This window comes from Rhinolophus ferrumequinum, chromosome 16 (assembly GCF_004115265.2).
Source record: "Rhinolophus ferrumequinum isolate MPI-CBG mRhiFer1 chromosome 16, mRhiFer1_v1.p, whole genome shotgun sequence".
Taxonomy (NCBI): Eukaryota; Metazoa; Chordata; class Mammalia; order Chiroptera; family Rhinolophidae; genus Rhinolophus; species Rhinolophus ferrumequinum.
In genome coordinates this window covers 9,209,912-9,232,601 of record NC_046299.1, presented here as the reverse complement: position 1 = coordinate 9,232,601, position 22,690 = coordinate 9,209,912, and the positions used below count along the sequence as shown (strand labels likewise).

The window sequence follows — 22,690 nt, the reverse complement described above, 5'->3', positions numbered from 1 at the left end:
GGTATCTGCGTGGTAATAAATGCCACACAGGAAACGCACGGTGTGATGTAACAGTGACTGAGCAGCTAGAACTATCGCTAACATTTTGAGGATTTTCTTCTCGCTCTCTTTTTTAAATGCATGCTGGCATGTAATGCAATAACGCACAAGCGGGAGAGTACAGGGTTTTCCTTTCTCATAACAGTGTATCATCGCAACCAATCGATCTCTGTAAGTGACCAGTGTGTGGCAGAATAATGTTCCCCCAGAGATGTCCACATCCTAAGCCCTGGAACCTGTGGATATGTCCCTTCACCTGGCCGAGGGGATTGAGCTTGCAGATGTATCTAAGGTTATTACGCAGCTGGCCTGCAGATGGGGAGGTCATCCTGGATCATCTGGGTGGGACCAGTCTAGCTACATGAGTCCTTAAAAGTGGGAGAAGGAAAGACAGAAGAGAGGGTCAGAGAGATGCAGTGTGAGCAGGACTCGACCCGCTGTGGCTTTGAAGATGAAGGGGCCACAAACCAAGGAATGAGGGCAGCTTCTAGAAGCCGGACAAGACAAGGAAGCGGATTCTCTCCTCGAGTTTCCAGAGAGCCATGCAGCCCCGCTGGCACTTTGATCTCAGCCCAGTGAGACCTGCATCAGACTTTTGACCTCCAGAACTTGTGTTGTTGAAGCCACTACGTTTGTGGTCATTTGTTAGAGCAGCGGTAGGAAACGGGCACAGCCGGTTTTGAGCCTGGACCTTGCCCCTAGACTGTGAGCGTCCTGAAGGCAGAGGCTGTGTCTTGTTCACTCTGGGTCCCAGTGCCTGGCACAGCCTCCGGGCTCAGAGAACGTTTGCTAAACTCTGCGCCTGCTGTGGAGTTCAGCCTCCCTCTGAGTCCAGGCTGCAGCGGTGCCCTTTGTCTCTCGTCCCCAAACCCAGACTCTAGTCTTGATGTTGCCCTTTGGGAGTGGCCGTCAAGGCTTAGGGATCTACTGCCAGCCCAGGCCAGTCTCAGCCCAGGACAGGTGGCACAGACAGAGTGCTGCCCTCTGGCTTAGCTCACAACCTTCGGGGGTCCTCTTCAGAAGAAGAGTCTCCATAAAGTAGAAAGATTCAGGGGTGCAACTGAAAATGGTGCACATTTCTTGATGCTGGATACTGTGGATTCCTTGTCATACTTTAAAAATGACCATTGTTGATTCATTCAGCAGGGAAATAAATGAGGTACAGACAAAAATCACGGAGGAAATCCAAATAAAAAAGACCAGGAGAAGTGCAAAGAATAAAGAGATGTGTCCCGTTGACCTCCCAAGTTGCCTCCTGTGTAGTGCCCCACCCTGGATGCCCAGAGAGTCTGGTTTAATTGGTCTGGAGCAGGTAAGGACAGTGGTACTTTGAAAAGTTCCTGGAGTGAGTGTAAGGGGCAGCCGGGGCTGGGAACCAGCGCTGGACAGCATTCGTCGTGCTCTGCTCTGTTCTTAGTTAGCAGCTCTCCAAACCCTGAGAGTTCTTAAATGGTATTGCTTCGAGGCCTTCCCCGGGCATTTTACAAATGGAGACACCCAGGTTTAGAGATGCACATGCCATGTGCCAGGTCACGAGGCAGTTGGTTCCCCAGTTAAGACCAGGGCCTCCGTCTGCAGACTTGTCATGTTCAACATAGATCCTACTCATGCTGCCAACAGCCTCAAATCAGGATGGCCCCACCCAATTCCACCAAGTGGCTTTCTTTCAGTTTCTTTAAAGTTTTCTTGCTTCTTCCCAAATGCTCCTTAAAAAGATCAGCTGATCCCTCGAGGTGACCGTGGGCCTCTCTGTCTGCACCTCCCCTTGATGAGGCAGGATCACTTAGTGAGCATGCCCACAGGCTCTGAGGTCTGGCTGCACTAAGACTGTGTGGCCTCTGAGAGCCCTCAGTTTGACCATCTGTAAAATGGGAGTGATACTCGTGATACTCGCGAGGGGTTGTGAGGTTGAAAAGACATACGGTGCATTTAATGTGCCCAGAACTGTGTGTGGTGTATGAATGCTAGATGTCACAAGTCGTAGTATTGTTTTAAATGGCTATTAATATAGGGAAGAGAATGGGAATTCAACTGTCAGAGTCAGTAGCAGGCATTGATGGATGCGTTTTTTCTTGCTTTTCGCCTGCTTTGGAATGTACCCGCTGGTGGTCGTCAGTGTCCACTCCATAATGAGACACGGGCAAGTCCTCTCTTGGAGGCTGGTAACTGAGTTTCCAAGTGAGTGTAGGGTACGAGAAGCTCGCTAGGTTTGGAGCGGGGGCTCATTGGGCATTTGCCCCGCATTTATCCTACTAGTCTTGAGGTCAGCCTGCCCAGGGCCATCTCCTGTAGGGGCCCAGGATCATTGGACAAGCCAAGCCCCTCGCTCACTGTAGGATTCAGAAGGAATCTGGCGCTTTCTCCTGCATATCTCCATTACATAAAAATTTTCCATGCAAGTAATTGCAGAATAGGGTAACGAGGATAATAGGGGGAGATCATGTGGATAAGTCAGCTTGATTACATTCTTTCCCAAACTTCATTACCCAAATTTGCAGTGTTTGTGCAAAAATCTCAAAAGCCAATTAAGGTTAGCTTCCCATAGTGACTGCAGATTCTGGGGAGGTCTCTCTCCCAAGAGTCACAAGTCGGCCAGCAGGTTGCCAATGGTGAGGTTCACTCTTCTGCTTCTGATTTTTTGTATTGCAGAGACAGCTGGGGAGTTTCGTTTTGTTTTGAAACACAGCAATTACATGTACAGGTTGGAAGGTACCGACTCTTTTGCTGATTGGGCATATTGTGATTTAGATGCACCTTTGTTATTTTGCAAGGGATCATGCTAAGTGGGAATATTGCTAGTTGCACTATCTACTGATTCGTTTGAAGGCCCATGGTAGCATTTATAAAACAACAAGTTTAAGGACTTTGGGGAATCATTTAAGGCAGAGAAGCAACAGTTGATTTATTTAGGATCATACTATTAATCTCTTTTTACCGGCATTACTTGACCTTTAAGCTCTTTTTTTTTTTAATCTTTTTCTGGCTTCATTGAGATGTAATTTACATAGAACACTGTAAGCTTAAAAGTGTTTAATGTGTTGATTTGATATATATTGAGAAATGATAGTCACTGTAGCATTAGCTAACACTTGCATCATGTCACATAATTAATATTTCTTTTTTGTGGTGAGAACATTTCCCATCTACTCTCTTAGCAACTTTCAAGTATATAATACTTGTCATTAACTATATAATGACTATGCTGTACATTAGATGTCTAGAATTTATTCATCCTATAGTTGTACGTTTGTACCCTTTGACCATCATCTCCCAATTTTCCCCAATCCCCCAGCCCCTGGTAACCACCACTCCACTCTGTTTCTATGAGTTCAGCTTTTTTAGATTCCACATATAAGTGAGATTATACAGTATTTGTCTCTCTCTGTCTGACTTATTTCACTTAGTATTGTGCTCTCAATTTCCAATCTATGTTGTTGCAAATGGCAGGATGTCCTCCTTTTTCACAGCTATATAATATTCCATTGTATATATACACCACATCTTCTTTATCCATTTGTCCATTGATGGACACTTAGATTGGTTCCACGTCTTGGCTATTGTGGATAATGCTGCATTAAATATGGGAGTGTAGATATCTTTTCGAGATCCTGTTTTCATTTCCTTTGGATGTATACCCAGAAGAGGGATTGCTGGCTCATATGGTGGTTCTATTTTTAATTTTTTGAGGAACCTCCATGCTGTTCTTCCATAGTGGCTGCAGCAACTTACATCCCCACTCGCAGTGCATATGGGTTCCCTTTTCTCCACAGCCTCACCAGCACTTATCTCTTGTCTTTTTGGTGACAGCCATTCTAATAGGTGTCCGGTGATATCTCCTTGTGGTTTTGATTTGCACTTCCTAAACTCAGTTTCTTTGTAGGCAAAACTGACCTTTTAGGGTGTGGCAAAGTCTGAGTGAAAAAATACAGGTTAAGTGCATAATTCCACACCTGAAATATGGAAGCTATTCTGTATCTGTTTAGAGTCTCCATTGTTTGGAAGGGAGATTCACAGTGTTTAGACAGAAAGAAAACTCTGAAGTCATGTAGTCCAGTTCCTTCAAGAGAAAAAGGAGGAAAACAGAGCAATTAAATGACTGACTCAGGTTGAGTTGGCAGCTACACCAACGAGAACAGAGGTGGCTGACTTGCAGTGTTGGTGGCTGCTGCCCACTTGGGACTTAATTTTTTTCTGATGCAAAAGGAAACCCACAGCTGTCTACCCAGAAGCAACTGGAGATGCCATGCAGCATGGGGAGTGAGAACTCAGGGATGCAGACGTCTGTTTGGAAAGACCAGAAGTCGGTCTGGAGTGGCCCCGGAAGCACATGTGGCCCCACTGCAGAAGGACCCAAGTCCCAGGATGGCCTCATGGGGTGACATTATTCATGAAGGGCCTGGGGGGAGGGAGAGGAGCCAGGGAAAGAGAAAGTGAGCAGGGATAGGGATGGAAGAACAGGAGGACAGTGTCCCCAGAGCCCAGGGTCAACACTAGCCTCTTGAGTGGGGTCACAGAACCTACTCGATAGGTGGGATGTCAGTGCTTGCTGAGTGAATGAATATGTGATGAGTAAAAGCTAACATTTCTTGGGACTGCTTCCTATATGCCAGTCATCTGGTTTATAGTAATCCTTATACAGATAATCCTTTTATAGGAACCTGAGGTGCATAGAAGTAAAGTGATTTGGCCAAGATCAAAACCAAAGAACCGTATTTCAGAATTGGTGCTTTTCATTTAACTGCCTTGCTGTACTGCATGTGAATGAATGAATACATGAATGAATGAAGTTCCATTTTACTGACAAAGAGGTAGGAAGGGCGAGTAAGTGTCCTACAATTACAAAGTAACCAGTGGTGGAGTCAGGGCTCCATAGTGTTTTGGGTTCCTGGTCCAGACGAGCTGAGCCTGCGTCCCTGTGCGGCCTGGGCACACTCGGTCCTCCCTCTGTCCTCTTCAGCTGGGTTGAGCTGTTGTCTGCAGCCCACTGTGGCCCCTCTCCCACCTCCGTGTGCTCTAGCCCATGTTCCCCAAAATGAGGGCAGTGGAAATAAATAGCCCAGGAGTTTGGTTAGAAGACCTGAGTTTGGGTTCTAGTTTTCACTGCTTGTTTAGCTGACTGACCTTGGGCAGGTCAAGAAACCTCTGTGAGCCTCACTTGTTTTCTCTGGAAAATGGGGATACCAGTGCCTACTTTTCAGTTGTGAGGAGTGATTGCATTAAGGGGTAGGAAGTGCCTAGTACGTTTCTGGCAGGTAGGCAGCACTCAGAAAGTGATGAACCGATCCTCCCTCCCCCATCTCTTTCCTCTTTCCCTTCTTGTCTTCCTCCCTTCTTCTCTCCCTCTGGATGTCTCCGAAGATGACATGGCATCTCATTTACTGTGTGAATAAGCAGCCATCCAGCAGTCTGTGATGTATCAAACCCAGTTCTCAGTAGTGCCGTGGGACAGATGACGAAGAAAGCAAGGTCTGCACATTGATCTTTCAGCCGGGAAGTGGAGGTGCTGGTGGTGTGGGAGGGGAACAGCTGAACACACGACTGCTGTGGACCAATTAGTCCTTATAAACCCCTGAGCAGATGAGCACCCAACAAAGCCAGGCTCCTTGAGAAGAGAGACAAACACTTGTCCACAGGGGGATCTGTCTTCATCAAGTGGGTCCCAGGAGTTCCTAGGGACTCTTAGGTCAACCAGCAACCAACCTGAAGCAGCCACGAGACGGGAGCACAAATGTCACCCTGTGCCGTCAGGATGGGGGTGTCACAAACACACATGGGTGGGAAGGACCCCGGACAGGCCTTCACCCCATCCAAAGTGGGCAGCTGCTTCTCAGCTCCTCAGACTGTCTCTTTCCCTGGAGGGATGTGGTCCCAAGGTGTCCAGACCAAATTCTTCAGCGGAAGCCAGAAATTCAGATTTTGCTGTAAGAGCTCCTGGTTTTTAAATATTGGTCATGAATTACACATTTTTTAAAAACACGGAGCTGTCTAAACCAACACAGCAGCAGGCTGCATTCAGTCTAGGGGCGGCCAGCTGCCAGCCAGCCTCTGACTGAAAATTCCATGTGGCAGAAGATTGGATCTTTACTGAAAAACAGCGGACATGGATTTCTTTGTTTAGTTTTGATTCAACAAATATTTATTCAGCATCTAATATATGCCAGGCACTGTGCTAAGCCCTGTGATCAAAAGCAGGCAAGAATCCCTGATGCTCTTTTGGAGCTGTCGCTTTTACATCCTTCTCTGTGCTGCTGCATCTTTGCAGCGGTGACGGTGACCTGGTTATTCCTGACCCTCTTCTTAGGAAGTCTTAGAACGAGCCGCTCAATCCCAGCCATAGAGCCCAGTCATACCAAACGGCAGTCATTGCTTGGTCCACGACTCAGGAGCTGGCCATTGTGGGGGCCGCAGACACCAGCATGGGCATGTCTCCAGCTGTCCACGGTCAAGTCCAGGTCCACAGGCCTGTGTCTCAGTTTGATTTTGCAGTGAGGAGTTCAGCATTTGCAGTGCAAGCGGCCACAGAGACAGCCAGCGATGTTCACAGCCAGCAGATAACTCTGAGGGCAAAATGAGAGTTGTCTGCTCAACAACCATAGATCTGGCCATTCCTCAGGGTAGAGAGGAAACTTGCGCTTTCGCCAGACCTCAGCCGCCCAACAGGCTGGCATGCCACCGGAAGCTGTATTCCAACATCTTACGTCACCCTCACATGTTCTCAGCCCTGGACTGGGCCCTGCCATCGGCCTCTCATCGGATCACGACTTTCCCCAGCCCTCGGCCTTCGCATTTGTGGCTATTCTGTCTCACTTGTCCACCTCTTCTTGCCTACCAGCCCAACTGAAGACCATTCTAGAAGGACATGGCCTTCTCCCTCCATGGGGGAAAATAGGAAAATAGGTCCTGGAGAGGATGGTCAGGGGGTTTGTTCAGGTCAGGACTTTACTGATTTCTGCCAAGGATGCAGGTAAGGGAGGCCTGATGTCACCCTGCCACTGCTAAATGACACGAGGAATTCAGAGGCGGTTTGAGGGAGGAAAACCTCAAAGACACTTCACAGGCTCCTGTTTAGGAACAAGCGCTCCCCGGCTGGTATATTTTTATTAAAATTACAGCTCAGAAGCCCCTTCAAATTAAATTTCTGTCTTCGCGTGTTTGCCCTGAGCGTTGAATGGCATTCTCTTCCCCTTAGATCTCTGCTCAGTCGTCTGTCCTGGGATCTTGCCGTGGCCTGCTGTAGGCGTGGGTGTGTGGAATATTCCATTGGTTTAAGCAATGGCTAAATTCCTAAAGACTCCTCTTTAATCCAGGAGTGAATGGTTCACTGAGCATTAGAGACAAAAAGAGTCACCGGAGACAGAGGTCCTGTGAGCCAAGAAATATACACGTGTGTTCCTCTAACATTTTTTTGAGCTAGTGTTTTCTCTGGAGTGGATTTTGTTTGCCTGTGGTTCAGCTACAGTCCAGTGGTCCCCTCACAACACGTCGTTTTCCGTGTCTGGCCCAGAGGGTGTTCAGCCGTGGACAGCTGCTGGGAGAGGGGGCCCTGGTAGCCTTTGGGCGGCAGATCCCACAGGTTTCCCTAAGTCCCAAACTCAGTGGCCTGGCTTTGCCACGACTTCCGCTGGTCCCTCACCACCCCAGTTACTAGGCATCTGCTTTCTGAAGCATCCAATCTGGACAGCACCCGAGTCAGCGAGTGGCCTCCTCATCGCTCCAGGTTCTGGGGCACCTTTCACCTGAGGGTTTGCAGGGATGGCCAGGTATGCAGGTTTTTGAAGGCAACTCATTTTGTGAAGGACCTGACCTCTTCGCATTTTAATTCTTCCGTTTCTGATTTTCCCCCTGCCCTTCTTCATTATTTCTGCTTTTATTTATTACTCTTCCCGTTGTCACACTTAACTGAAATCCATGGCGCCCAGAGCTGTGAGGACTTAGGCCAGACACCCTGTGTCTTGTGGCCTCACTGCCCTCATCTCTAAAATGGGAATAACCGTGATATCTACCTCACAGGGACCTTATGAAGATTAAAGGGAGTGATGTGGGAAAACAGAGAGTAAAGGGCTTGGCACAAGATGGCTACTGAGGTGATAACTCGGTATTATTATTACAGTTGTTACTCTTGTCTGTGGGGGCGGCCATCCATACCAGCTCAGGAGGCAGGTGGCTGGTTTCGTGGCTCACAGGAGTCATTCATATGTTCCCTCAATGGCCTCACCTGACTCCCTTCCCCAGCACGAGTGGAAAATCCGGTCCGCCTCCTCTCGGTCAAGTGGAGCTGCCTGCCTGTTGCACTGACTGCAGTGTTGCTCATTTGTGGGTGCCCTCTGGCACGGGAAAGGCCTATCAGAGAGGAAAAGTCCATAGTGCAATTAGGAAACATGCTTTACTCTTTGCTCTGGCCTGGAAAGCTATTCTTTGTCACACATCTCCTTTTTTCCTCCTTCAGGTTGCAAGGTTCAAAAGTGACTTTCTGGGCCAGTGTTTGCGTAGAGAATAGCCAAAGGATGAGTGTTGGTTGTTGACGTTCTTCCGTTCCATCTCCTCCTCTCAATCTGGAAACTCAGTGCCCTGGTGGGGCATAAAAAGGATGGAGAGGCCTTCTGAGATCCATTCATTATGTCATCAGCGCCATGCTTACTCTCATTTGTAAGAACAGCAGCCACCTTGGATCCAGGCCTTCGGTGCCCCAGGCTCTGTGCCACAGCCCAACATTTCTCACCGCAGATGATAGCTGTACCGTTACTGCCCTGGAAGCTATGGCCATTCTGAGGGGTGGGGGAAGATATGAAGCCTCAGGGAGGGTAGGTGACTTTTTTCAAGCCACCCAGCTGGCCAAATGCCAAAGCAGAGATTTGAACCAAATCTAATGGTCTAATTGAATTCATATTTTAGTATAGTCTTATGTTATTTATGGTTCGGGGAAAAGGAGGTAGACATCTGTATCTAGTAGGTGACCGAAGTGTTAACCTTTCTTAAAGAAGGCGTGTTATCAAGGTACGTGAATTAAAAGTCATTGACAAATCTAATGAATCTTTTACAAGATTGTGGGAGAGATTCTGGGGCTCTGAGAACTTGCCTTTAAGTCAGAAGAGGCGCAGGGCACAGTGGCATCACTGTCCCTTGTTCAGGGACTTACTGTTCCTGTTGTGTGATGTCAAGATGGCACTGTTGTTCTGAGTCCCTCACTTTGGGCTGAATCTGTTGCCACATCTGCATGTGGACGGCAATAGGTACACACCCTGGAACAGGCGTAGCGAGCCAGCATGCTCACAGGTGGCTCTAGTTGGAGGCCATCTGGGTCCAACTGCTGAGGCACCCAAACCCGACGTCTCCTCAAAGCAGAGTGGGGTGGCGAACTTCTGTGTGGACGGCGTTCCCACACCTGTAGCTAAAGACCTTGACATCTCATTTCCCTGTCAGGTGGGATTTGGGGTCCTGTGGCTGTAACCTTCACGAGAATGGGGGCCGTGTTGTGTTTTAGTCACCAGAGTTCATAGGATAGTACCTGGCTCATTGCAGGCACCGAGTTAGTGCTGCATGAATAAGCAGTAGTTACGATGACCGTCCATTGTCTGTCCCTAGTGTGTTCTTTTCTGTATAAGCAGATGTGTATCCTGGGGAGGGGGCGAGAGAGAGATGTATCTGTCACCACTGTAGATGCCACCACCCCCGCCAGCCCTAGTCTGACGATCCTCTGAGGGGCCAGATGATGTTTTTATTTGACGCCAGGCTGGCCCAAGGCCTGAAGGGCCCCCACGTGCAGAGTGTGCCTCTGAAATTGCGTCCACTGCTGCCAGGTGAAGATTCAGGTGACCAAAGGAGGAGAGGCAGGCCGTGTTTTTGTGATTTCATATGAAGGAGTGGGCAGCCGAGGTCCAGCAGGAGGGAAAAGGGAAAATACTGAGATGTTTTTATCTGTTATGTTTTACGTTGGCTTCACTTCTACTTGCGCTTTCTGCCTGTGTGTCCTTCTGTGTTAATATCCGATTTTCCTTTGCTGCTTTTCTGTGTCAGGTAACTTCAGTGGATTATTTTCTCTGTTTCTTAGAAAATTGCTTGCTTTTGCTTGCCTTCCACTCAGTTAAGTTTGGGCTTGGTGTGTGTGTGTGTGTGTGTGTGTGTGTGTGTGTGTGTGTGTGTGTATGAGAGAGAGAGAGAGACAGACAGACAGACAGACAGACAGAGAGAAGCACCTGGTCTAAGGAGGATTTAAGCATCTGTACCATGTACCATGTGTGAACTGTGTTTGAATTAAAGAGAGAATTGTTCAGCATAAAGTCAGAATAACATCTTTGAATTTTCATAAGTGTGTATTTTCCAAGTGCTTCAAACCATTTCGTCAGCAGACTAAGGAGAAAACAAGTAACATTGTCCTCGCTTTGCCAGGAGGATATTAAGATGCTGTTAGATTAAGGTCACGGTGAAATTCAAACAGTAAAGAAATGGAAGAAGTGTGTCTTGGATCAAAATCCAACCACAGGGTAACTGACTTTGGACCGTTACAATGTTCATGAAAGAAAATTATAGGTTTACTTCAGTAGTAACTCCATGCTTTTCACAGCAAAACATTTGGCCAGTACAGTGTAGACATTTTGTTTTTAGTTTTGAGTCCCTGGTAAGTACAATAATGTTGACAATAGGTAACACTCAGCAATGCTGGTGATGGAGAAAGAAATCAGTTATTTTGAAGCTACACTGGTACTAGCTACTGAATCAGATGTAGTTGATAACATTGAAGAAAACACTGCTTTCACACCTATGCAGTCTCATTAAATAGCTTTTTTCTTTGAAACAATTAATAAATGATACCTTATGGCCTGTTAGATATCTTTATTCATTTTTTATAAATGGAGGCAACATTGGTTAATAACATTATGTAAATTGCAGGTATACAACATTATAATTCAATATCTGTATACCTTATAACATACTCACCACCAAAAGTCTGGTTTGCATCCGTCACCATACATTCACCCCCAGCACCCATTCGGCCTCCCCCCACACCCTTTTCCTCTGGTAACCACTGATCTGTTGTCTGTAACTGTGACTCTGTTTTTGTTTTGTTTTGTTTGTTTTTTGTTTTATATTCCATATAAGAGTGAAATCATATGGCTTTTGTCCTTTTCCATCAGACTTGTTTCACTTAGCATAATACCCTTAAGGTCCATCCATGTTGTCACAAATGGCAAGATTTCATCTTTTTTTTATAGCTGAGTAGTAGTCCATTATATAGATATATCACATCTTCTTTATACAGGCGTCCATTGATGGACACTTAGGTTGTTTCCATGTCTTGGCTATTGTAAATAATACTGCAGTGAACATAGGGGTGCATGTATCTTTTCCAATTAGTGTTTTCATATTCTTTGGATAAATAACCAGAAGGGGAATTGCTGGATTGCCTGGTAGTTCTGTTCTTAATTTTTTGAGGAATCTTCATCCTGTTTTCCACGGTGGCAACACCAATGTATAGTCCCACCAGCAGTGTACAAGGATCTCCACATCCTCACCAACGCTTGTTATTTCTGGTTTTTTTGATGACAGCCGTTCTAATGGGTTTGAGGTGATACCGCATTGTGGTTTTGATTTGCATTTCCCCAATAATTAGTGATAGGGAACATCTTTTCATGAGCCTGTTGGCCATCTGTATTTCTTCCTTGGAAGAATGTCTATTTAGATCCTCTGCCTATGTTTTAATCTGATTGTTTTTGTTGTTGTTGTTATTAAGCTGCATGAGTTCTTTATATATTTTGGATATTAACCCATTATTGAAATACTTGCAAATATCTTTGCTCATTCGATTGGTTGCCCTTTTGCTTTGTTGATGGTTTCCTTTGTTGTGCAGAAGCATTTTTGCTTGATGTCTTTATTTATTTGTGTTTTGTTTCCCTTGCCATTGGAGTCAAATCCATAACACTGATGTCCAGAAGCTTCGCACCTATGTTTTTTCTTCTGTGTATTTTAGGATTTCAGATCTTAACGTTCAAGTCTTTAATCCATGTTGAGTTAATGTTTGTGAATGGTGTCAAATAGTTGACCTAGAATGTTCCTCATTCCCCTTTTTGCTGCCTTCTTTCCTCTGCGTTTTCCTCTTGTCTTAACCCTGTCTTCTCTTGGAGGCTTTTCCTTCTCACTCTGCCCCCTACTGGTGGTGAGGGTGGCAGGGCACCCTCAGGGTAACATGGAGGGAAGGACCCCACCAGTTCTTCCCCTGGTGGTGCCAGCTGCTCCCTCACCGGTGGTGCCAGCTGCTCCCTCACCGTTGCTCCAACTCAAGTCCATTTTGTTCCCAGAGACTGTGCTGTAGGCTTGCTTTGCTCTGGTCTGAACCACCGTTTTGCACTTCAGCTTCCAGTTCCCGCTGGACCCCAAATTCTTACGATCTTTGTATGTTGCCCTCACAGTTATTCTCATATGCTCAGGATTGGTCCTTGCTGGCAGGTGGTGACAGAAGATTCTACAAAGTCTCAGTAATTCTTTCGATGTTACTCAGTCGGACCTGGCTGAGCACCACCAGCGGGGGCAGCCTGCTGTCCCCGCTCCTCTTGCCTAGCGGGCTGGATTCTCCACTTGAGGGTGTGCAGGAGGCGTTGTCTCATGAAGTAAGGGCAACCGCTGAGTGCTCAGCTCTCATGCATCTTTCTTTGTTTTGTTTCAGTTTCACAGAGTTTTTGGATCCATTCCAGAGAGTCATCCAGCCAGAAGAGATCTGGCTCTATAAAAATCCTTTGGTGCAATCAGACAACATACCTACCCGTCTCATGTTTGTAAGTACCATGGTTTCATGGCTGATTTGACCACTCTCCCAAGTATGAACCGAATGAGTTTTCATTTCTGCTTTTCTAACCCTTTCTGAAGATGGTGGGCAGCCTGAAAGAAAGAGAAGGTGAGCAGTCCATCAAATTAAAAGTCAGTTTCAAATCAGGATGGGCACTGCTTGGTCATGTGAGAAGTAGTAATTGCCCGACACTTTGGAAAGAGAAGGGACCTACCTACCTGAGCTGTGCTGAGCTGTTTTCAAATATTTACAGTGTAAAATAAGACTAGAAACTGGTGAACAGATTTTCCTGTTCCGTCTTCTTTGTAAGATAAGCCTCCATTTTGCCAAACTCAGGCACCACAGATGTCTCTGTTAACCACTTTTCTGGTTTGAGCTGGGCAGTGGTTGACCACCGATGATGAGACAACCAGTGTGACTCAACCTCTGGTTGAGTGTCCCATGTGTCTCGGCTTCTAGCGTGAATGGGTAAGCATCCACACAGCTGGTCGATACACTGGGATTATTTTTACTTCCTTCATCCCGTCCCATGACAAATGCAACCTCTAAAACCTCACTTTGTTAATTGCTTCAGAAAGATTGTCTCCTTGAGTCGCACCCAACGTCCCGGTGAGGAAGGTGTTATTACCATCCACCTTTTGCAGACACAGAACTGTATTCCAGAGAGAGAAGGTAACTTGCCCGAAGTGACACAGCTAGTGAGGAGCAGAGCCAGGAATCGCGTCCAAGCAGCCAGCTCTGAGCCCAGGTCTCAGCCACGAGGCTGCCCTGTGCTCCTGGCTGATGCTAATGAGTCCTGGGGAATTGCCATCAGGCCTTTCTGTAGCAGTGGAAATATTTAAGCTCCCCCTTGTTACGGAGCCGTAATGTGACTTTTGGATGGGCAGCCTCGGAGCTGGAAGGTTATTCCTGTTGATGAGCCATTGTGTCTCATGCCTCTGGGACCTGAAATGACTCTTCCAGAGCTTTCATCGAGCACACGAGAAATATTTTTGCATTTTTGCAAGAAATCCGTCTGATTTTATGCAGGACTTCTTGTTAATTAGTGATGATTGGAAAGATGTTTGTGTCTGCAAACTCCCCTCAAACGCCCGGAACACTAGCATTAAAATATTGTTTTAATTGCTTTATAATAATTGCTTTTCTGCTGGAAAATAAACTGGACTTTTATAAATCTCAGGGGAGCTGAAAAATTATGGTGGTTATGAGGAGACCATTCATTACCTAACACTTGAGTACTAAAATGAGACTTTTTCCTTTTCGGCTTTAACTCAAATCTTCTATAAATCCTAGAAATAAAGGAACCAGTGTGTGTCCACCTAGTTTACTCCACAGCTTTAATGGGGTGGAGGGTGGCGGTGCTTCCCTTTACACTTATCCCCATTCTTCAGAGATTTCACATTTCATGGGCTGTAAAACGCCCTTTGGAGATGACTGCTCATATAGGCTAATGTGAGAAATTTGTGGCTATGTCTTAGACGTATGTGAACAATGGATTGTTTTGAAGTCTAGCTACAAATGCTGCAAATATTCTGGGTGTAGACACGCAAGAGCGCATTTGCATGTTGGCCGTGCTGGGGAGGCGGCAGTAAAGGAGTTATTCAGTGCTGTGGTTCTGAGAGAATAGAAGGGTATTCAGCCTCAAATACTGATTCATACCCACGAATCCCCTGATGAAATAAGTTCAGCCTTTTGTTTCCTTAATAGTAGTTGATGAATTTCATTCATTTGGTTACAAGGTTCAGTGGGGTTCTGTAATAACCCAAGGAAAGCAGTAGATCCATTTATAATACCTGTAACATGAAGATGAAGAATACTTTGTGACCACATAAATTAGATTTGTTTTCCTGGGGTTTGTTGAGAGTTTAATGTAAGGTATCATTTGTCTGCTTTTCATCCTGTAAGGCCTTCAGGTATTTACAAAAGAATGTAATAGAACACATATTTTCACAGGTTTTAAAAAATAGTGTGGTTTCCTTAGAAAGCTCAGTTTTCATTATTTGAATCAATAATGAATGATGAAACAATCCTGGGGTCTCTTGTACTTTTGGTTGGAATGTTTTCATCTGAAGGCTAACTTCCTAACCCACAATGTTTTTTTAAAGGCAGCTGCTATTAACCCTGATGTTTTGTTATTGGGAAGTTAGTATTTCTGGAGGGGAGAGAGAGAGAGAGAGAGAGAGAGAGAGAGAGAGAGAGAGAGAGAGAGAGAGAGAGAGAGAGAGAGTTAGAGTTAGAGAAGCCACTTGGTCAAATACTATCAGCTCATGCTTAGGGGATTAAGTTAAGTGCAGAGTAAATGGTGATACGTAACATCACCAGGAAGCCCCGAAGTCTCATTTTCTGTCTTGGCCACTGTCAGCCGTAGTGAAGATATCTGTGAACAAGCAAACTGGGTGTCGCTGGACCTTTTGATTCTGAGAGCTTGTTTCCCTTGCTGACTCCAGCTTCCTATTGACCAGAGAGAAAGGCGAGAATTCTTTTCACGTGTGATGAGTCTGACTTAACATATCCTGGATGTTCCCAAATCCTCAGCTACCTTTATGGAAGGCTTCTCCATTATTTAGAAGAGGTCATGGTTCCTTCCTGAGAATGAGGGGCTTTTCAGAGCCTCTTTGAAATCCTGCTTCTTGGTGTAGGGGACTCAGTCGGTATTGGGTGTTGCTTTCCAGTGCACTCTTTGTTGCCTGCAGTACTCACGTCTTTGTATGTTCAGAGAACACTTCCAGGAGCCTGCTGTGGATAAGGAAAGCCATAAGAGCCACAGGTGATGGGAAGTCAAATCAGACTTGGGGTACGCTCTCAGGGACCCTGCAGGATGCTGGGGTAAATGGTACTTTAAAGCAAAATCGAATGTGGAGCGGGCCAGAGGAGAGGCTAAGGTGAACTTTTAGGGAGCTTCATCGTCGTCATCATCATCATCGTCGTCGTCATGACAACCACCATCATCATCTCTCGAGTGCGGGAACTGTGCTCATCACTTTGAAACCAGCATCTCAGGTAATCCTACTCAGAATCCCTTGAGGTCAGCACTTGCGTTATCCTATAATTTCAGTGGAGAAAATGAAACTGTTGTGAGATTTACAACTTGTCCAAGGTTATACAGTTGGCAGTGGCTGGCCGAGGATCTGAACGCCGGCTGCCAGAGTGCAGACCCTCCCAGAGCCATTCAGCTCTGAGGCCTCCCTGGAGGCTGGGATAACGTGGAGAGGGGGTGAGTAGCGTGTCACGTACAGAAGAGCAGGTGTGTAAAGGTGCAGGCAGATATGGGAGAGAGAGAGCCATGTGGGCCCTGGGAAGGGGACAGAGGGAGGCAGGGACACTGTGGAGAGCTTCATGTTAATTGATTATTAACTAATTTAACAGACAGCTATGAAGCACCCTCCTTGAGCGAAGCACAGTGCAGGGTAGTAGAGGTACAAGGCGGGACAACATGGCTTTGAGTTGAGTGGGGGTCACAGACGTGAACATGAGTCGGATGGCTCAGCATCACAGGAAAGCTGTAGCAAAAGAAGTCAAATGAAGTATGGCGGTGAGGAATGATAGGTGTCCCCCATTTCTTCCCTGGGCTTTAAAAGAATCTACCCAAGACCCATCCTTTGTCCGTGTCTCTTGTTGCACCGGCCAGGACATGTCCAGATTTATTTTTGTAGAATATTACTGATGTTGTGTTGATTTGATAAAAAGCGTTTCCTATTCTGGAATAGGGCCCTTCTAAGGAAGACAGAAATAAAGTCAATTTGTGGGGAGGAGGGAAGGAAGGGAGACAAAGCTGGCTTGTGATAGACAGTTTAATTTTTAGACTCTTTTGAAAGTTGTAGACAGCTCTTTTCTCTGTGAAGGGCTGTAATTGTTTACCCACAGCAGGGCCTTTTCCAGGCGTCTTCCTGTCCTGGGCTGTCTTTCCAAGCACTTCGCAGCACACCTTTCTGTCAAGTTCTGGAAATTAAGTCACTTTGGACCCCTTGTTTTGTCTGATGTGAATGGACTCCAGCGACAAGCTCTTCTCTGCCTAACGTCCTAATATCAGGGTGCTCTGCTCTGACCCCTCAGGTTGTTGAAAGTGTTTGGCACATCCATGCCCTGCCCCCTTCACTCATGCTGCTCCAAACGTTGTCGATTCTCAGAGGCCTCCTGGCAGTGCAGAGCTATGCATCAGCGCGTGGGGGTGACCCACTTTCGGGATGTAGTGACGATCGGGCACTGGTGGCACTTCCTGTGTTGGTTTCATTGGTGGATGCACAAGGCAGGGCCCTTGTTGGGGATGTCAGTTATGTAGGGCACGGGCAAAGTGTGTGGATGGATTAGGCTCTTCCTGTCCCCGGTCTCCTGTCTGCACTCAAAGGTGCCCCCCTGCGCAGACCTAAGGGCACAGTGGGCTGGAGCTTAAAACGCTTCCTTCCCATGTGCCGGGTCACGGGGTCCTGGTCTCCCTTTACTGGTTTGGGTCGTGTGTTAGCAGTTTCCCTGGGAAATAATGACACTATCGCCAACAGTCAACATTGACTGGGTGCTCACTCTCTGCTGGACGCGGTGCGGGGCGGTTGGCGTGGGCTACAGGGCGGACTGTCTTGGTCAACTCCCAGCTTTGCCACTTACTAGCTCTGTGCATCGGGAGAATCACCTACTGCCTCAGTGCCTCCATTTCCTTATCTGTAAAAAGGGGCCTTGAACAACACTTGCTCCTCCCTCCATGGATGTTGAGAGCATCAGACCACAGGAAAGCCCTTAAAGAAAAGGCAAGACTTGAGTATGGAATTGAAGAAATGATGGGTGTTCCCCAGTTTCTTTCTGTGGCTTTAGGAAAATATCTACCCAAGACTTACAACACTTCTCTTAGTGTGTGGCACGTAAGAGGCATTCAGTAACTGGTAGTGAATGTAAATGTTAGCAGCAATACTTTACTGTAGATATTATTATTATACTCACTGTATAGATGAGGAAACCGAGATCCAAAGGTGAACAGGTTAAGTGACTAGCTCAAGGTCACAGAGTTGATAAATGTCCGAGCTGGGGCTTGAACCAAACTCTGTTGAACCAGAGTCTGTTCCACACATTTGCCCTTAGAGAGTTCTGTTCCCAGCCTGTGGAATAGCCTCATGCAAAACCACATGTTCCAGATCCTGTTTAATGATTTATGTGTGGCTGCCATGTAGTATAATTAATTAGGAGTTTACAAAATGTTCTTTAATACTAGATCTATCTTAGCCTCATTTTCCCCATCTGTAAGATGGGACTGTGGGGCCAAGGCGATCACTGCGATTCAGTACTCTAACCCTGGCAGCCTGGCAGCCCCGGTTGGGCCATCCTAGTCCCACCAGCTGCATGCCCTTGTGCATTCAGATATCACTCTGAGTTATAGTCTTCTTATCTGTACAAGATGGAAAATGTTTCCATTCAATAATGTTTAGAGTAGTGAGAGGATTAGACAAACGTGGCGAAAGCTCCTAACACATAGTAGGGGCTTAATCCATGACTCTGTTACTTACATTTCTATGACTTACGCATGTTCCTAGAAATGAACCTCTTTACTTCCTGTCCACTCCAGAGAAAAGGCATTTACCAGGTTTTATTAATGCTTTTAACTTTCTACAGTGAGAACTGGTGTAACACTGTGGTCAAAAGTGCCGACCTTGATTTAGTCTAGGTGCAAATCTCCAGTTTAGTACTTATTAGCTGTGTGACTTTAAGCAGGTTGCTTAACCTCTCTGTGCCTTTGTTTTCTGTCCATTAAGTCAGGAGCCTACTTCATAGGGCTGTGAGGATTGAAGGAGTTAATTTATATGAAGTGCTAGAACAGACCCTGGTCCTCAGTAAGTTCTGAGAACCTGTTTGCCTTTGTTATCTAACGTGTATACATTTAGCAGCCCGGTACTCATAGCTAGTGGGAAAAACTCAGGATAGAGAGAGTTCAGTATATTCCCTGCATCCCCAGCAGTGATTGGCTGGAATTCCTTGTTCTGGTCTCTCTCAGGTCTCATTTAATAATCACTAGCCTTTCACTGTCTTTCTACACGGGGCTGATACATAGGATTTTCAAACTTTTCTTAAGACATAGAAACGTTAACCTAACTGAAAACAATACCAGGGGAAATTTTCCTGCCCATTTTGGTCCTTCATCTCCATCCCTGTTTGGAGATAGAAGTAACCCCCGCCGACCTCACGTCTCCGAGTCCGTCTTCATCTCCTCCACGGCTCAGGCAGCAGCACAGTGGCTTCTCAAGGATTTGGTTAGAACTGTGGAAGTGGGTTTGACTCAGTCTGATTGCTGAGTGCAAGTGGGTGCTAATTCTCTCTTCATTTCACATTTACTGAGTGTCCAGGTGCTTTTGCCCCAGGAGGAAGTTGTTTTCCTAATGTGCTGTTTCCTGCGGTTCATCTCTTAATTCCAACTTTAAGTTGAAAAATATTTGTAACAAAGGCGGCAGGTGATAAATGGGAATATGTCTCTCTCTGTCCTGATTGGAGGACAGTGCTGCCGTTAGGATACGGCAATTGTGTTTCCAGGAAGAACAAATGAGACCCGAGCCCAAGTGCCATTGGGATGAGAGGAGGAGAGAAAGACTGTCACACAGTCACATGCAGACATTTCTGTTGCAGCCACTCGGGTGGGTGCTGTGACTCTTCATCTGGTGGCTGCTTTCCCTCGTCTGTGAAGCTCATGAGGTGGGGAGACTGGGCCTTCCTGGGTGCTTAGTCGGCCCAAGAGGCAGTTAAATTAAGTGCAGTCTGGTTGGGTGAGTGGGGGTAGGGACTCAGTGGAGAGCTGAACCAGGGAGCAGTCCTAAGAGAGACCCCCTTAGCCATCAAGCCACGAGCCTGGCGCCATTGGGCTCCCAGCCTGGGACTTTGAACAGTGGGTCTCCTGGGTGGTGTCCCCATCTCCTGTCTGGTTGACATACTCCCCACAGCCTCTGGAACCTCTTTGGAAAAGTCTTCCCAGTTCTTGTTTTTTCTGGGGTTTTATTTCTCTCAATGACATTCAGGATAGAGTATGTCATCTGGGATTGTCTCGTAAGGTTTTCTTCAGTTCTGTGTTCTCATATTTATGGCTTGACTGAGGGTGGGGTCGTCGCAGTGCTGTTCTCGATCAGTGCGTTGCTTTCTGCTGTGAGGGAGCAGTAGCCTGGTCTACGGCATCTAGAGTGACAGGAAACAAGGAGCTAGGGACTTCTGCGACGCTGACCGTACGCCTGGACTTGAGTAAGCAGGGGCTTCGGTCATCACTCTTTAAACTCTGAATGTGTGACTCGGGGCTTCTTAGCCGGCACCAGCATCGGTATCGCTCGAGGTGCTTGTTACAAAATGTAGATTGTCCAGCCCTGTCCTTATGCATATTGAGGGAATCAGCGTTGTCACAGCCCTGCAGTTATTCAGGAGCGAGAGCCACCCAGGCACGTGGGGACACTGTCACAGACTCATTGGAACCCTTAAATCACAGGTGCGTGAGTCACCCCTGAGCACATCCTCCGCTTGTCTGCTTCAGTTCTGTGTCTCCTGTCACGCAGCTGCCCCTCGCGCAGTGCCGTACTCTCCCGAATCCCCTCCTGGGACAAGGGCCACAGCTGACGAGGAGGCTCACCAAGCTCGTTACTACCATTTGTGGTCAGATGGAAGCCCACCCGTGAGGAGAGGGGTTCTCGTGTCTCAGGAACTGTCTGTGAAGACAGTTCCCAAAGAGGGGTCCCCGAGATGTTTTGAGCTCTGGTGGTCTGGTTGTAGTAAGTACGTAGCACCTCATCAATTATTTTGAAGGACCATGTTCATTTGGATGAATTATGTTCTTAGAAAAGGATCTCCTAGCTGCGCCTCAGTCCTATTAGGAGGCCCCTCTCCAAAAAGTGACCTCGCCTTAGAGGCCCGGTGGAGATTTCCAAAAGTGGGAACAGTATTGATCAGTAGTGAATAACAACTCCACCCCTCCTACCACTGACTGTGAGGCCAGGTGTGGATTTGTGAGCTAATCCCTTCTGATATTGGTATCTTGACACGTCATACCTATAAGGAAGTAATGTAAATATCTTTTACTTGGTCATTGGACTGTTGCAGACAACCTGCTAATTATAGAATGCTGGATAAAGACCAGATGTGGGAGGTAGGAAACCTGGTCTCCAAAGACTGGCCCTGCTGCCCACCAGCTATGTCTCCTCGGGCACATTGTTGAGTCCCCAAGCCTGACAAAGAGAGTCCCAGAGCCACTGTGATGATTTAAGAGGCTCTAGTACCTGACAGACACCTGAGCATAGTGCCTGCCTCGTCGCGGGTTCTGTAGTGAGTGCTGCTTGCATCTGAATCCTAGTTTCTCAGTTCACTGGACACATAATGCACTTCTGTGTGCTTTGGGTCAGGGGAGGAAAGGGTATGGAGGAAAGGAAGAAAAGAGACTTCGTGCAAAAGGACTGACCTCTGCTTTGCCAAGGAAATGAATATTCAACAAAAGAGCACCAAGAAGGAAGGAACTGATTGACACTGAGCAAACCCCACTTACTCCCGTGTTGCCATAGAGCTGGGGAATGGGAGGCCAACGGTTCATCCACGCTTCTGCAGGGAGGGACGTGAAGGGGCTTCCTGGCAAAGATGAGTCATCATAATTATAGACGCTTCTTTTCTGTTTAAAAAGCCACCATTTTAAACATGGCTCCCAGCCATTACAAATCAATTATAACCCACAACCAGACCTCCAATTTTTGAAGTCTGCAGAGTCTCTAAGTATAGATATAAATCCTCCTTCTTTGTTCGAGGTCAGGAGTTCAGGAAGATCATTCAGCTCGTGAGTCTAAATGAAGCTAACTGGAACTAATTATCAATCAACCCTCTGATGGCAAGCTGCTGTCCTCATAAGGGATTATTTGTTATTTCTTCCAGGCAATTTCTTTCCTCACGCCCCTGGCCGTTATTTGTGTGGTGAAAATTATCCGGCGAACAGACAAGACTGAAATTAAGGAAGCCTTCTTAGGTAGAGTATCCTTAGTTCCTGTATTAAGGGATGGGGCTGAATTGAATTAGATCGCTAGATGAAAAAAAAACTCTCAGCTGCACACAACTGATTTTTCTTTGGGTCACACAAAGCTCGGGAGAACTAAGACGAGATAAACTTTAAGTCCTAAAACGCACCAATGCACAGATGAGAAGTAACATATATTCTGTGGGCCCCCATTGTCGCTGTCCTTTGTGCTGAATGTGAATTGTCTGTATCATCAGAGATCTGTGCTGCTCAGGCTGTAAGGGAAAAGGAATCGGAAACTTTGTCACCATTGACGGTCCAATCTCACATTTGTGGGCAATAGACCCACAGTACAGGCAATTGAGAAATCGACCACAGACTCCTTAACCAATCGCCATTGGCTAGAGGCAACTACGGGCAAAAGCAAATGTAAAATAAAAGAGAAATTGGACACAACAAGCTCCATAACTCATCTTCAGTTTACGGACATTTTGGCAGTTAAGCAATTGTTATTGTATAAAGAATGCTACAATCTCTGCCATCAGTTATAACACCATTGTTAGAAATTGTCCCCAAGCTAAGCCATATCTGCATGTGACACGTTTGACATTGTTAGGACTAAATTCGTTTTTTTTTTTTTTCTGAACTGCAAAGCTGCTTAGCTTGTTTAGCAACCAAAATAAACTTCCTCATAGCCAGGTTTCCAGCTTTTTTATTTTTAGGAAAACTGAGTTATGTTTATTTTTTGATATTGCACATTAAAGTACCTAAACCCTCACACAAATGGTGGTGGTGGTGTGTTATATGGACCTACATTCAGTTAGTAAATCTGGAAATGTGAGATTCCCCCACTAAAGGGTGTATTTGTAAATGGTTAGGCTTTGAGAGAAAGAAAACGTAGCAAAATGTGGCCCTCCTTTTCTTGGTAA

The 22,690-nt window shown here is 46.4% G+C and overlaps 1 protein-coding gene across 4 annotated transcripts in view; it reads left to right on the top strand.

The window, feature by feature from the left end:
* PLPP4 (phospholipid phosphatase 4) overlaps positions 1-22,690 on the top strand; it is a 112,219-nt gene that overhangs the window by 24,765 nt on the left and 64,764 nt on the right. For 3 of the 4 annotated variants that reach the window (XM_033130710.1, XM_033130708.1, XM_033130709.1), the window contains exons 2-3: positions 12,698-12,806; positions 21,683-21,773. In XM_033130710.1, coding sequence (XP_032986601.1) covers positions 12,698-12,806; positions 21,683-21,773 — 200 coding nt within the window. The remainder of the gene's footprint in view (positions 1-12,697; positions 12,807-21,682; positions 21,774-22,690) is intronic. The other variant, XM_033130711.1, reaches the window with a different exon arrangement.